Source organism: Lepidochelys kempii, chromosome 1 (genome assembly GCF_965140285.1).
Source record: "Lepidochelys kempii isolate rLepKem1 chromosome 1, rLepKem1.hap1, whole genome shotgun sequence".
In the NCBI taxonomy this organism is placed as follows: Eukaryota; Metazoa; Chordata; order Testudines; family Cheloniidae; genus Lepidochelys; species Lepidochelys kempii.
The window spans coordinates 279,917,422-279,932,104 of NC_136380.1; the positions used below are offsets into that span (position 1 = coordinate 279,917,422).

Sequence of the window (14,683 nt, forward strand, 5' to 3'; positions counted from 1 at the left end):
GCATGAGGTGAACTGAAAAATACTATTTCTTTTATCATTTTTACAGTGCAAATATTTGTAATAAAAATAAAGTGAGCACTGTACACTTTGTATTCTGTGTTGTAATTGAAATAGATCTAAAATGTAGAAAAATATAAAAAATATTTAATAAATTTCAATTTGTATTCTATTGTTTAACAGTGCAATTGTGATTTTTTTAATTGCAATAAATTTTTTGAGTTAATTGCATGAGTTAACTGCAATTAAACAACAGCCCTAGTTAATATATATCATGCATAATGTTAAGATGAGCATGAGAAGTACCTACACAATAAACGACATCCTAATGCCCAGATTCATAACAGATAAACAAATGAATTTCTCCCATGCTTTAATACAGTAGACTAGGGACCGGCAACTTTTGGCATGTGGCCTCCCAGGGTAAGCCCCCTGACAGGCCAGGCCTGTTTGTTTACCTGCCGCGTCTGCAGGTTCGGCCGATTGCAGCTGTCACTGGCTGCGGTTCGCCGCTCCAGGCCAATGGGGGCTGTGGGAAGCAGTGGCCAGCACATCCCTCAGCCTGCGCCACTTCCCACAGCCCCCATTGTCCTGGAGGGGCAAACCGCAGCCAGTGGGAGCTGCAATCGGCCGAATCTGCGGACGCGGCAGGTAAACAAACTGGCCTGGCCTGCCAGGGGGCTTACCATGGTGGGCTGCGTGCCAAAGATTGCCGATCCCTGCAGTAGACTAAACCTATTTGTCTTCTGTGTTTTAAAATAATGTTATAATTATGTTAGAAAGAAAACCTGTTTTCTGCAGAGACATTTACTAAAGAGTAACAGAACATGAGGCAGTATTCTATCCTTCCCTATGGCAACACTATCTTCTGATTTTCATTATTGCACAAAAAATACATTAAAAACATATATGTACAAGCATATCATTTCACTAGGCACATATAATTTCACTTTGCAGCCTAGAACACTGGATCATTTATTCTGCATGAAATTTACTCTTTTTTTGTATGCATTAGTCTCCTCATGCTTAATAGCATAAATGCTCCTTGAGATGCACAGGAATTTTGAAATTGCAGGATACCACAAATATAATTTCGAGGTGAGGGTTAGGCTAATGCACTGATCCATTTAATAATATGTGTGGCAAATTGCTGGCACTACTATGATGGGTCTCACGCTTTCCATTTTTTTGGGGGGGGGTGTTTCAGGGCACCATTTCTTGCCCCTGAACTGGGGTATTAACTGCCCCACTAGTGTCCTAGAGGAGGGGAGAGGAGTGGAGAGGGAGGGACCCGGACCCGCCCCCTACTCCGGGTCCCAGCCCAAGGGCCCCAGGGATAGCAGTAAACCACTTGAACTAGAGGTTCCTTCCCCTGGGCTACTGCCCTCTCCTGCCCTTCAACTTGTGGGGCTTCCTGCCCTCCCTCTGCACAAACCAGGTGTCCCTTTACCTAGGGTCTTGGTCTTCTTAGCCCACCGCAGCACTTTTCCAAACTCTCCTCTGCTTCCCTCCAAACTGCTGTCTGCTCCAACACCAAACCACTCTGCCTCAACTCCTCCTCTTGTCTGATTGAAGCAGTGGGTTTTTATAAGGTGACTGGCTTCAGGTGCTTTAATTAATCTATAGCAAACTTTCTTCCCTCTACAGAGAATAAGGGTCCCATCTAACACTCTCCTGCTGCCCTCTGGCCATGCTGTATCACATATGCTAAAAATCAAAATTATCTTGTGATGAGGTGGGAGTGAAAGAAGAATATGACATTTACTGTACAGTTGGTTTAATCTTTTCTGATACATTAAAGATTCAAAGAAAAGTAAATGAATTTCTCGGAACTAAAATCTACAAAAATGATATAAAAAGAAACTTACCTGCATAAAAATTCCTGAATTATTTTTGTAATAAACTGAATAATATTGTATAATCCCATTAGGCCTTTGAGGAGGGGACCAGAAAACCATTATTGATGATGCAGTGAGGTTTCTGTACATGACATCTTTTGGTGGATCACTTGGTGCTGGAATAATATTAAGATTTAGCTTATGTAACATAAGGTTTTGTGCTTTTTATTACCCAAATTTAGACTTCATTGATTTGAAAAAAATCCTGTATTAAATCAAATGTATTTATGAAATTATTGAATATCAGATCCTGTTTCTGGAGGAGGTGGAAAAGGTACAATTGAACTAATGGCTACCATACACTTTGAAAGCCCTGATTTTCAAAGACATTCATTTTTCAGAGAGAGTCAAAGACATGCATACATTTGCATGCACAAATCCAAGTTTATGGACTCAGTGAACCTGTGAAACTTGAGATTTGTAAGTGCATGTACTTACTGTTTTATGCAAATATAAATCCCAATTCATACATGTGCACAAAGCATTATGTATGCATGCAATCTTCTTAACAAACGTGTTTCATGTGTATACAGAGTCCTTTATGCTTGTTTCATTAACTAAAATAAGTTTTTCACACTTTTTACTATCATTAGCATTGCAGAGCCAATACAGCTAGGGAACTGTGAGTTGGATTCTATTATAGATCACACCATCATTCACAGAATTATTGACTAAGATACCGATCCTACAAATGACTATGTGAAGACAAAGCCATGTGCTTATTCAGAGCCACAATTGGGCCAGTGAGGCTCTACAAAGGTGCAGAGATACATGCACACAGTTAATTGAAGGATGGGACCTAAGTTTCAGTGGCAAAATTGTTATTGTTGGTGACATCAGAGCCAGAAAGGAACTAGCTTGAATTTCAAAGTTGAGCGTACAGTGTTGCCTCCTAGAAAAAAAAGACCTTTCACTTCTGAAGTATATGAAATTCATTGGGATCAAATCAATTTGGAATCCCACAATGCCATGTTTATAAAACTGCTTTCCGACTACAACCACTTTACACCTGTGTTTGTGAGAGACACACTAAAACTGTGAAGGTTTTCCTTCTCAGGACCTTATTTCACAGCTTGATAGAACAAAGAGCAATAAAACCAAATTCCCCTCTTTTTACTTCATGAGAAAAAGCAATATAAAAAGCCTTTTAAATTTAAATGTCTTGCAGGGAAATGTAGTGCTCTGTTTGATGAAGAGACATCAGACATTCAAACGTTCTTAGATAGCCAATCAAATGGCAGCTTTCACCTAAGTTATTTTATATGTTTAAATAAGGTTGACACAAACTTATGGATGCAACTATAGATTTTTTATATGATTTATTACGATACATAAACTTACCTCCTTCAGAAGTTCTGAAGCTTATAATGCTACTTTTTATGTTTCCATCCCCAAATCTGGTACTTGTTGTTATATAAATTTTGTATTCATTGTTATTTTCTAGGTCTGTGAATATCAGTGATGTTTCAGTTACATTAACACTTCTTTTTGATATTGTATTCCTAAAGAAGAAAATCGTTACATATATACATTTTCATGACAAAACTGCAGCATGGTATAATACATTTTACTAAAAACACCACAGAAAACAATATTGTCATATACAGAAACTCATAAAATAGAAATAGAACTTTCATCTACAGTAAATCCATTATATTATTCAAAAAATTATCAAAGATGTTGAGTTTAAAAAGGCACTTCTCACAAATCAAATAAGAAACAAGCCTTAGCCAAAACTACAGAAATTCATTAGCGCTAGATAGCTAACACAACTGAAACCAACATTTCTTAAATTCCTGTAACTTATAAATATTGTATTTCTTGCAAGAAAACCATTAAAAAGTGATTATTTTGTTTTACTATTAGCTCACATTTGAGCTCTTCATTGTGGCTTCCTGGCTTCATTCATTCAATGCTAAATTTTCTACAGCTAATGTAACATAGTTGTTAGAATGTTTAGATAATTTTCTTCTACACTTTCAAATGCCCCCCATTCACTATCTTTGCCTCTTTACCTGGTATTAGGAAGCTCTTGCATTAGTTATATCCACTGGAAAATGTCGCCACTAAGAAAAGTTGTGGTTCAAGAGCTTGTTTGCCATATCAGCCCTACTAATTAATTATGATTATTTTATAGCACCCAAAAGTGTTCTAAATAATTTAAAAAACAAGGGGTGAAATCCTGGCTCCACACAAGTCAGTGGGAGTTTTCACCCAAGGTCCTTACCTCAAAGAGCTAATCGCAATCTAATTTTACATGTGAGAGGGTATGTGGGGATAAGACACAGAAGGGAATAGATGGAGAGGGCAAGGACAAAGGCGACATCAGTGAAGTTCTGTGGTTACTTAATTTAGGCATCTGCAGATCTAGATGGTTCAATTAACAAGTTATTGAAAACTGATTAATAATGATACATTCTGTAGTAATCACAGATATAATAAGTCTTAAGGAAGGATTTGAATGAAGAAGAAGAAGTTCCTTGATCCTGAATATCCTTAGGTCTTTAAACACAGTATGCATCAAAACCATATTCCTTAACACGAGGGAGATCTGTTTGTGCTACAAGTTCATCCACAGTTCAAAGTTCTCCACTGATGCAGATGACATTAACTCTTGTCAGTACAGTGGAAGGAGCAGTGGAAAGCCAATTTATACTCTTCTGGAGAGTGGGATTACTTGTGTTTACCTTATCATTATTTTAAAGCAGAAGTTCATAACTAAGAAAAAAGATAAAAATTTGCTACCGCCAGGAGAAACTTTTAGGTCACCTTTAAAAACTTTTAGGCCACCTAAAAAAAAGCAAACTTTTAGGTTTAAAGGAGTGCATATTTAGTAGCAATATATCTATAAGAACTCCTCATCTGTAACACAATACCATTTTGCATACATAATTTACATTGCATGGTATGTATTTCTGTAGCTCTTTGCCCCTATGTGTTGGGTAATGGCAATAGAAGAGCACAGCATAAATACAATAACTAACTGTAATCAACAATCAAAATAAACAAGTCAGCATGTGTGAAGGCCGTCCCCAGTAAAGGCAATATGCAGCGCTTACAAAAGGAAGATATGACAAATCTTTAGAACAAGTAGTGTTCAGAAGAAGAGAATGAAAAAAAGTTTTAAACTGGGATTTAAAATGACAATAGTCTTTTTTTGAAGGAGGAAGAGACAGATACCAAGAGGCACGAATATAATATCCAGCACTTATAATGAGTGTTATAACAGAGTTGAGAAGAAGACAGATAAGATGGTATAGTAACAAAGTATTGGGAAGTGCTGAAGTAGCAGGAAACATGATGTGTATAAAATATCACGCTAGGTGGTACTAATGTCAGAGAGTGGACAGGGACTGCTACTATCACAACTCCTTGCTTGCTCAGACCACTGAATGGGAGATGAAACAGCATTTTTCAGTGGTTCTTGGCCATCTCCATTCCATCTTCAGATGGAAATATTAGCAGACCCCAAACAATAGTGTTTGTTGGTGTCTCATTTTATCGTTAATTAGATTCCAAATGGTCCAATTAATATGTGAGGATGGGAGATCACCAGCTAATTTAAATATAAACTCATTTTGCAAAACCCCAAATATTTGAAAAAATATTTTAGATGCTTGTAATCATTTAATTCTACAATTTTCACCTACCCCTATTTAGAGGGGCATTTGTGTATATGAAAGCTAGTATTTTAAGTAACTTATCAATATTCACTCTCAAAAATGTATATTCAACAAGGTCTGTAAGAAAAAACTTACATTCCTTTTAGATTACAGATTAATATTTATCCTCAGAACCATTTCCAGAAAATCTTACCAGACATAAACTGTGTAATAGAGGATAATTCCATTTGGCTCCAGTGGTGGTTTCCATGACAACTTCACAGTGACACCCGACAACTGTTTTACTGAGAGGGATTGTGGAGGTGAACTAGGAGCTATAAAGTGAGAGTGCAGAACACAACAACTTTTGTTAAACAGCTAAGATCTGAGTGGCATGGTTAAGTGAAGTATCTTTAAATAGGATTTTAATTATTTGTGCTAGGAAGTGAATTATGGAAGCACACAGGTACAGTATCCATATCAAATGGTGTTATAGCCAGCCTTCTTTACTTTTTCAGCCAGAAGATAAAGGAAGATTTTTCATGCTAGTGTTAAAACATCTGTTTCTGTGATTCAATGGAAAAAAATATTTCATGAGAAAACAGAGCAATTGGTTTGTCATACTGATTCACCTACTGTCCAAGTATATTGTAATTTTCCCCCTTCTAATAAAAGCAAGAGCTTTTTAGGTGTGAATGCATGTAAAATATAACAAAATAGTTCCCCTGAGGAGAAGTGGAGCTGGAAATAATTATATGAAGCACCAAAAGATGGGAAAATTGATGAGCATAGCATTGAGAGATGATAAAAATGTGGAATACCATGCAGTTAAATCTTTTCACTCCATCAAACAAGGAACACATTCATACATTTAACATGTCATGAAAGAAAATATACATGTATTCAATGAATGAGACACCTGAAATTCATTCTAAGATGAACACCAGACAGCAGTATAACCACTAAGTACTGAGAGAGCACAGCTGAATAAAAATGTTATAATACATTTTTATTTCATTCTAATTAAAATAGTTAAGGTTCATGCAAATGTTGCTGTGATGAAAATGTATCCGTATGTATGCTTAGTAATAATGATATTTTCCACTAAGGTAGGAAGTAAAAACTGTTTTTGTTTTTTTTCTACCAGATAAAGGTATTGCACTGTGTTGTAATGTTAACATAATGTTAACATTACTTTTGTTTTTCAAATTAAACAAAACAGCATCATGTACTAAAAATTCAGGTCATGGCTGTGGTCATGCATGGAAATTGAGAACATAAGCATAGCTATTAGCAAATCTGTGAAGCATTTGGTCTAATGCTCTGAACAGTGTGTACTTTTGAGTAAGATACATGTGGCATATTATAAATATTTTTGTTGCTCTTCCTTTAATTGCACTGTCTTTCTCAACCACAGAGGACAGCAAAAATGTTTTAAACATCTTACTCTCTTAATTTTGCCTGAACAAAGGCTTAATGAAGTCAGTGAATGCCTGTATTTACTGGTAATAAATGGTGACAGCTGTATTTAGTGTTTACTTGCTATATTACCCTTAGTAGCACTACAATAAAAGGTCTATCAAATACTGAATTTCATATGTCTCTGGCATGTCTTGGTTCTAAGATATTATTTGTCTTTAACTCGTATATCTCCTTATTCAGCCTAACAAACTCTTTAGTAAAATACAGAATGAATGTTTGCTCTAAAGAAAAAACATTTTAAACAAATGGCTTAATTTTATACAATTAAACTGTTTTTGATGTATTATAGCAATATTTATATTGAGCAATGTAACATGGTATGAACTGTGGATGAGAGCCTCTGGCCACTTTGGCAGTTTTGCAGAGATGCACCCCCACTGCAGGAACCCCCAGAGGAATTGTGTCTAATGGGATGGAAAGGGAGCATAGATATTATGATATCATTAAATAAAGTGTGGAATACACTCTGACAATGTATGGCCAGCTCTGCTGGCTAGTATGGAGGGCAGTGCCCTGGTCCTACCTTTCACTCACCCCTCCATGCTCAATTTGGGGTGTCTAGTGCCACCGATTAGGTCCTCTGAGCATTAACACAATACTAATAACAATAACTATAAATTCATCTATTTAGAAGCGCCAAAGACTCCAAGCACAAGAACTATGATTGTTCTAGGTCCATGTGCTGGGAGGCAAAAGGAACAGGGTCTGTGCTTTCTCCCTTTGTCCACTTTTATACCCACACAGAGACAACCTCCTTCTGACTTACTGCTGCCCTTCTGTAATAGGCTAAAATAGTAACAGTAAATTAAGGGTTCTTAAAAATGGAAAACACTGACAAGATATTAGAACAATAATAGTGTTGCTTTTCAAATACAGAACTTTTGTGATTTGACATAACTTATACTGATAGAGGTATTAAAGAATAAAGATCCATTATATCTAAATGGAAAGTGCCTATATAAATCAAACGTACAAAGAACTCTGAAACAAAGTTTAAGACTTGTCCACTAGAAGTGGACAATGATATATTGTAATTTCTTTTCTGACTTACCATCTTCATTAGTCAGTATGTTTAGAGGTGCACTACGAACCCCTTCACCCTTGCTAGTGCTTGCAGACACCTCAACTGTATATTTGGTATATTTCTTTAAACCTAAAGAAAGAAGAATGCAGTAAACTATTTTATAAATTCTGAGGGGGATTTCAGTGAATATTTAAAAAAAATAGTTAAAAAACACTAAAGTTAGGTTTCTGAGTACATAAGCAGGCAAAAGTGCTGAGCATCTCACAATTCCCACTAACCTCAAGGTTGATATTAGATGTGCCAAATATGTCTTAGAAGAACGTTTTAAATGATTTTTTCTGAGTCTCACAGCATAAAAATGTCTTGTCCAACAACACCGAAAATTGGAGACCAATTTTCTGCGGGACACAGTCCACATGTCTAAACTTTTAAGTGGAAATTACCCTTTTCAGTATTTCAGAAGCTGGGACATCGGCAGAATCAGATTTATAACTGAAATTAACTTTAGCTATAATCTGAAGTATTTCAATGTCTTCTAGTTTTACAGGAATGTGAAGGCATCTGTTTTTCTTAATATAGAAATCTGCATGTTCAGATAATTAAAAAATCATTTTGTTCCATAAAATGTATTATTGTGTTTAAAACTGAGGTATTAAAATTAAGACCCTGATCCCACAAACACTTACACATGTGCTTAATTTTATACATTTGAGTAGTCCCACTGAAGTCAGTGAAACTAAGCCTCAGAGTGTTTTCAGGATCAAGGTCTTAGTATTCACAATCAGCACTAAATTTAGTGTCAGTCGTGGCTATCTTCTTGAAAAGTGACATTTAATGACATTGGCATATTGAAGTCAAGGTTGTAAACATTAAGTTTCCAACAAACATTAAATATTTCCTTCTGACTGGAATTTGTCAGCATGAACTATACACCATCAACCAACCAAGACTCTATCAAGTTTCAGATTGTTACATACTAACCTGTAACACTTATCGTCAGAAGAGTAGTGTTTATGATTCTTAGCTCAGTTCCATTAATCCCCTGGAGATATACAGTGTACTTCTGTATAATCCCATTTGGAACAGATGGTGGAAAAAATGATAACTCTACTTCTGTAGATGAGATGTTCCTGTAGGTTATGTTTTCTGGTGCACTATCAGGAACTGAAAGAGGAAAATTCAGTGTTAAAAGAGTTAAGTCAAAGTTTTGTTCATTAGTTCAATAAAAAATACAGTATACTGTAAATATTTGATTTTTTTTTACTAAAAACAATAATTTTATAGTTTTACAAGTTGATCTGCAAGGTCAAAAAGACATGAAAAACGTATCTATAATATATAATGCAACTATCTGTATAATGAGGTTTTTTATGTACCGCCTTTAACAAATTGGTGGAATTCTCTTGACAAATGAGCTAAAGACCTTCTCACTCACTTCCCCCAACCCTGTGATGCTGAGCTTCCTCCCTGACACCTTAGTAGCTATCACCATGAATTTCCAACTTGGCTCTCTCTCAAGAAACTCTTCATTGATGTGTTGCCAATATTTTAACAAATGGTTTCCACTAACATTTTTTCCATTTGCCTTTCCTGATCCACATGCTTGCAAAGAGGTAGGGACTGGGCAATCTTTTAATTTTTCCCATTTAAAAAAAAAAACACCTGTTTTCCCAGATCCCAGAACCAGGGAGAGAGGCACCAGCACATGATAACATTGTTTAATCATTTTCTGAAACAAAATAAATATAAGTTTGGTTATCACTGCACAGCTTTCAGATTGTTCAGTTTGACAAGGTAGAGGGGGTAAATAGGTTTTACAAGAGTTCTGGGTTGCCTCCCTAGGAAATATTTTGAAAATACCTGCAATTTGATGCAACCATTTGCATTCAAAATACAAAATGTTTGCTCTTCATGCATCTGAAGAAGTGGTTTTTTACCCACGAAAGCTTATCCCCAAATAAATGTTAGTCTTTAAGATGCCACCGAACTCCTCGTTGTTTTTGTGGATACAGACTAACAGGGCTACCCCCGATACTTGCTCTTCAGATATATTTGTATGAGCCCCAGAGATAAGTCACCTCTGGCTGGGAGGATTTAACAATATCCAGAGAGGGGCTGAATTCCATCAGAGGCTGGGAAATCACTCTAAACAGCTTCCCAGTTTAGTGGTGGAATCTCTCAAACACAATGATGCTTCAATAGGTCCCACTTCCCTCCATACTTTCAATCTTAAAATGCCTGCCTTCCCTGTGATACATCCATCTCTGAAGATCTCATAATGAATGTTGTTGCAGCTTCTCTTCTGTGTCCCACCTAATTCTGGATTCAAACCTATTGTTCTGCATCCATTGCACCCCCAAGAGAGGAGGAAATGAGGACCTAAGGGGCCAGAACAGGTTATAAGGAGTGATCTGAACCTGAAATTAATTTGTTTAGTTTAAAGAATAAGAGAAGGTTTCCAACATTTATTTTTTAACACATACTTATTAATAATACACTTCAAGTACAGGTTTTTCAGGCCTGTTGCTAAGTATACAATACTCTCTTGAACATATTCCTTATCAGGTAAAATCCGTTGTATGAAGCAACGTGTTCAGCTACAAATGGTGGTAACTAGTAAGGGAGGGAATGACCAGCTAGAAGGTTTTAGGCAGTAATTTATTACAGATTTATGTCATCATTAAGACTTTGGTATCTAGGTCCCTACTGACTTTTAAAAACAAATGACAGATTATATTAGCTAACTTTCAGCTAAGTAAGCACAAAGTAGTTTCACTTTTAGAACATCATATTGTCATCTTTGCCTAACCAAATGGACACAGGCCAAAATTTTCAAATGTGAATGCATAAAGTTAGACTCCAAAATACACACATAGAAACCTCCTATCAAATTGGCCTGCTTTTCAGAGTTGCTGGATACCTGTATTTCCCACTAACTTCATATCTCTGTTTCTTCTTTCTTTATCTTGATAAAGACGACACCATGATCTAACTTCCTTCTCTTGCAGTTGCTACCATTCTATTTCCCTTCTCCTATTGATTTCCAAAATCCTAGAGCATGCTGTTCACTCTCATTGCCTTGACTTCCCCTTCTTCAGATGATCCCTTCAAACTTGGCTTTTGTCCTCCCCATTCAATACAATTCCCTTATTAAGGTTCCTAATTTCTTATTTATTGACTCCCCACATCCTCTCCTGTTCCTCTGTATCCCTAAGAGAACTGTTCAGTCTCTTCCTCCATGTCTTCCTTTCACTGTGACCTTATCTATTCCCAATCATTCACCCACCACCTATACACCAATTATTCAAAATCACTCCTCTTCTATACTCCTGACTAGAACTAGGCAAAAAAAATCAGGGGCTATTTTGTTTAAAAATGCATTTTTGTGCTCCAAAACTATTTGTGAATTTAACAAACCTCTTCAGCCAAAAAACAAATGGGAAAAAATTGAGAAAGTTAAATTTTTTCGTTTCAACCATTTGGAAATGTTTTGTTTTGACTTTTTGTTTTGAACTGGCATTTCAAATTCAAATATGGCCAATTTAAAAACAAAACACCAAAATAAGGGTTTAAAACACTTGTAAACAATCAAATCAAAACTGAAAACTAAAAAAAAATTTGTTTTGGGTTGACTAAAAGTTTTAAATGAACCAAAACATAACTGAAAAACTAAAAAAACTATTTCAAATTGACCAGAAACATTTTGGTCAATTTGAAACCAAAAAATTTTGAGTTTTTCGATCTGACCAAAAAAAAAAAAAAATACAAAAAATGGTTTGAGTTCAAATCAAACCCAATTTTTCTCAGCTCTGCTCCAGACATCCCTCTTGACCTCCATCATTTCCTGCATTTCTAGCTGCCTCCCCAACATCTGCTCTTTGATATCTAATCTCCTAATCCCTCTTCCGCCTCTCTTCTCCATGTCTATTGGTATTTCCATTATCCTGCCTGTCTCCCAGACTTGATTTTTCTCTTTCCTTCTCCCTTCCCATTTCAATCCCCACCCCACCCCTAACATCTAATCTTTTGCTACATCCTGTTGATTCCTTGTTAGTATCTCCAAAATCCACCCTTCTATCTCAGTACCCTCTGCTAAAATACCTTTTCCCTGCCCTGAGCAACTTTCATCTTGACTACTGTAACCCTCTCCAGTTTCATTTTACCGCTCCCTTTTCCAAAATATTTCAATAATGTCATTTTACTCTCCTGCTGCTTCAATCATGTCACCAACATCTGTCTTTGAATTTTTTCACTGGTTTCCTTTCTCTTACCATATCAAATTCAAGCTCTTTGTCCTCAGCAACACTCCTGGCCTTTTGAAATTTCTCCTTTTCTATAAAAATGACATTTTTTCCTCCTGCAGGGCAGGAGAATTTGTAGAAGGCAGGGACTGTATCAGACTCTACAATACATTACTGGGTCCCATTCTACATCTCTGCTCTCATTGCCCTCTTCTCCCCTTCCCACTCCCTACTCAGTCTTTGCACAGGTGAAGGAGGGAAGCATTTGGCATAAAAAGGTGTATTACAGTAAAATGAACTGGCATAAAATGTCACCACAGGGGCCATCAAATGTGGACAAATTATAGTATGTTTAAGAAATATACTCACCAGTTTCAGAAGTTCTGACAGACAGTGGAAATGATTGATTCCCATGGCCAAGCCTAGTGAAAGCCCTTATGGAAATGTTGTATAGAGTGTATGGTTTCATGCCATTTAAAAAAATACTTGTAGCCGAGGTATTTTTAATAAATAAGTCATTGGCATAATTGTACAGAACTTCATAATGAGTTATGATCCCATTAGGTTGCTCTGGTGGTGACCATCTCAAGTATATTCCTGTTGCAGTTACATCTAATACCTCTACATTCTGGGGCGGAGAGCCTGGTTCTGCAATACAGAATAAAAAGTCTTTGAATTTTTTAACTGATCATATAATAGAGAAATGTTCCCATAAATGTATATATTCCTAATATCTAGACATTTCTAGAGGCAGCCACAGCAAGATCCAGAGCTAAAGGTGATGATATAGTCTCCCCTCCAAATCATTATCACTAAATCCTATCAGTTTTTCACCCTTGTATATCTCAGAAATCCTTCTTTTCCCACCAGTAAAACTGTTGTGCAAACCTTGATTACCTTGCACCCGACTTCTGCAGTCTCTTTAGACTCTCTCTCACGTCACCCACCAATCCATCAAAAATGCAGATACAAAAATCATCTGTCCAGCCTACCTCTCTATGTTCAACTCTTTGTCAAAATCCTCTCATTGGCCTCCTCTTGCCTTTCACATCAAAGTCAAACTCCTTATCCTTGCCTTCAGAGACCTGAGCACAGCTCCTGCGTATTTCTCTAGTCTCCTCTTTTTAAACATCCCCACCCTCTGCAGTCATCCCCTTTGACTTCCCCTACTTTGGCTTCTGTGCCTTCTTCCATGCATCCACCTGTGCCTAGAACCTCCTTCATGAGCCAGACCACAATCCCTTCACCCTCCTCTTTTCCTTCAGCTCTCTCCCTAAAACATACTTTGCCACAAAAAGAAAAAGAACATTGTTGTAAATAATGTTTTTAAACCATGACAAATCCCAAGACGTGCATTACTAAATATAGCAACCACATGACCTACATCTCTGTAACGTTTGTTCTCCCTCCTCCAACCAGTCCCCCGTGTGTGTTGTCATCTCTCTTGCAATGTTGGAACTTGGGCAATGATCCTACAGCCATATTCATGTGTGCCTGTGTGGAGTCTCACCAACTTTAGTGGGATTTCATATGGGTGTAATGCTCTGCCCCCATGGATCTAATTACAGGGTCAGGGCCATAGATATTAGGTCTAATACTTCTCTCATTTTCATCAGTTTCTCAGCAGTTTAATTCCATTGGCTTCAGTGAGCTATACTGTACCACTGGAGAATAGGAAATTACCTTTAATTCCCATTTCCTGATGGTAATCTATCTAGTTTAAATACATAGTTTATATAATTTCTCTCAGAATTGAGGATATTTTGCTGTTGCTTTTAATTATCTTTCCATGCCAGAGAAATCAAGAACTGGGAGTTACTGTATATTGGAATATTTATGCTGGCAGATGTGGGATCCAGAGTGGTGACCTACTACAACTGGAACATCTTGAGTCAGAAATTCATAAAGAAGTGTTGGAAATTTCTGTGAGACCTCCAGGCCAAGAAGGTTCAAGATAAGCTTTGAGATATCTGAACATTTATATGAACTAACCCCCAAAGCCCAACACTAATTCTTAGAAAAGGAAATAAGGGACAAAATAAATGTATAAATGTGACAGTATTCTTTACTGTCACCATTTTTCTGCTTCTCAGGCAATAAAACATAATAGTGTTTATTATATCTTATTAAGTTTTATATATTGCATATATTAGTAGTGACTACATGAGCAGCTCTTCTATGGAAGAGATGTTTATATCTACTGCTGATTTTGTGCCTTAAAGCAGGCTCACTTATGCGGACTTATATACAGTGCCTTGTGACTACATTATTGTCATCAGCTAGAGGTCAAGACACTGCAAGCAAGTGTAGACAATAAGTTACCCCATAGCTAGACTTGCTTTCTGTGTGACCCTCACACCACAGCACACAAGATTTACACAGAGATCTTCATGGTCATCAATCACCAGCTGTATTAGGTAAACTAAATGGAAGTTAGTC

General features: G+C 36.7%; 1 protein-coding gene across 19 annotated transcripts in view; it reads right to left on the reverse strand.

Moving 5' to 3' along the window:
• Positions 1 to 14,683, reverse strand: part of PTPRQ (protein tyrosine phosphatase receptor type Q) — a 219,877-nt gene that overhangs the window by 114,288 nt on the left and 90,906 nt on the right. For all 19 annotated transcript variants that reach the window (XR_012156732.2, XM_073327659.2, XM_073327658.2 and 16 more), the window contains 6 exons: positions 12,614 to 12,892; positions 8,985 to 9,167; positions 8,031 to 8,132; positions 5,712 to 5,832; positions 3,237 to 3,397; positions 1,866 to 2,011 (listed from right to left, as the gene is read on the reverse strand). Coding sequence is in view for 18 of the 19 variants with exons in the window: in XM_073327659.2 (XP_073183760.2) it covers positions 1,866 to 2,011; positions 3,237 to 3,397; positions 5,712 to 5,832; positions 8,031 to 8,132; positions 8,985 to 9,167; positions 12,614 to 12,892 (992 nt within the window). In the remaining variant the exon portion in view is untranslated. The remainder of the gene's footprint in view (positions 1 to 1,865; positions 2,012 to 3,236; positions 3,398 to 5,711; positions 5,833 to 8,030; positions 8,133 to 8,984; positions 9,168 to 12,613; positions 12,893 to 14,683) is intronic.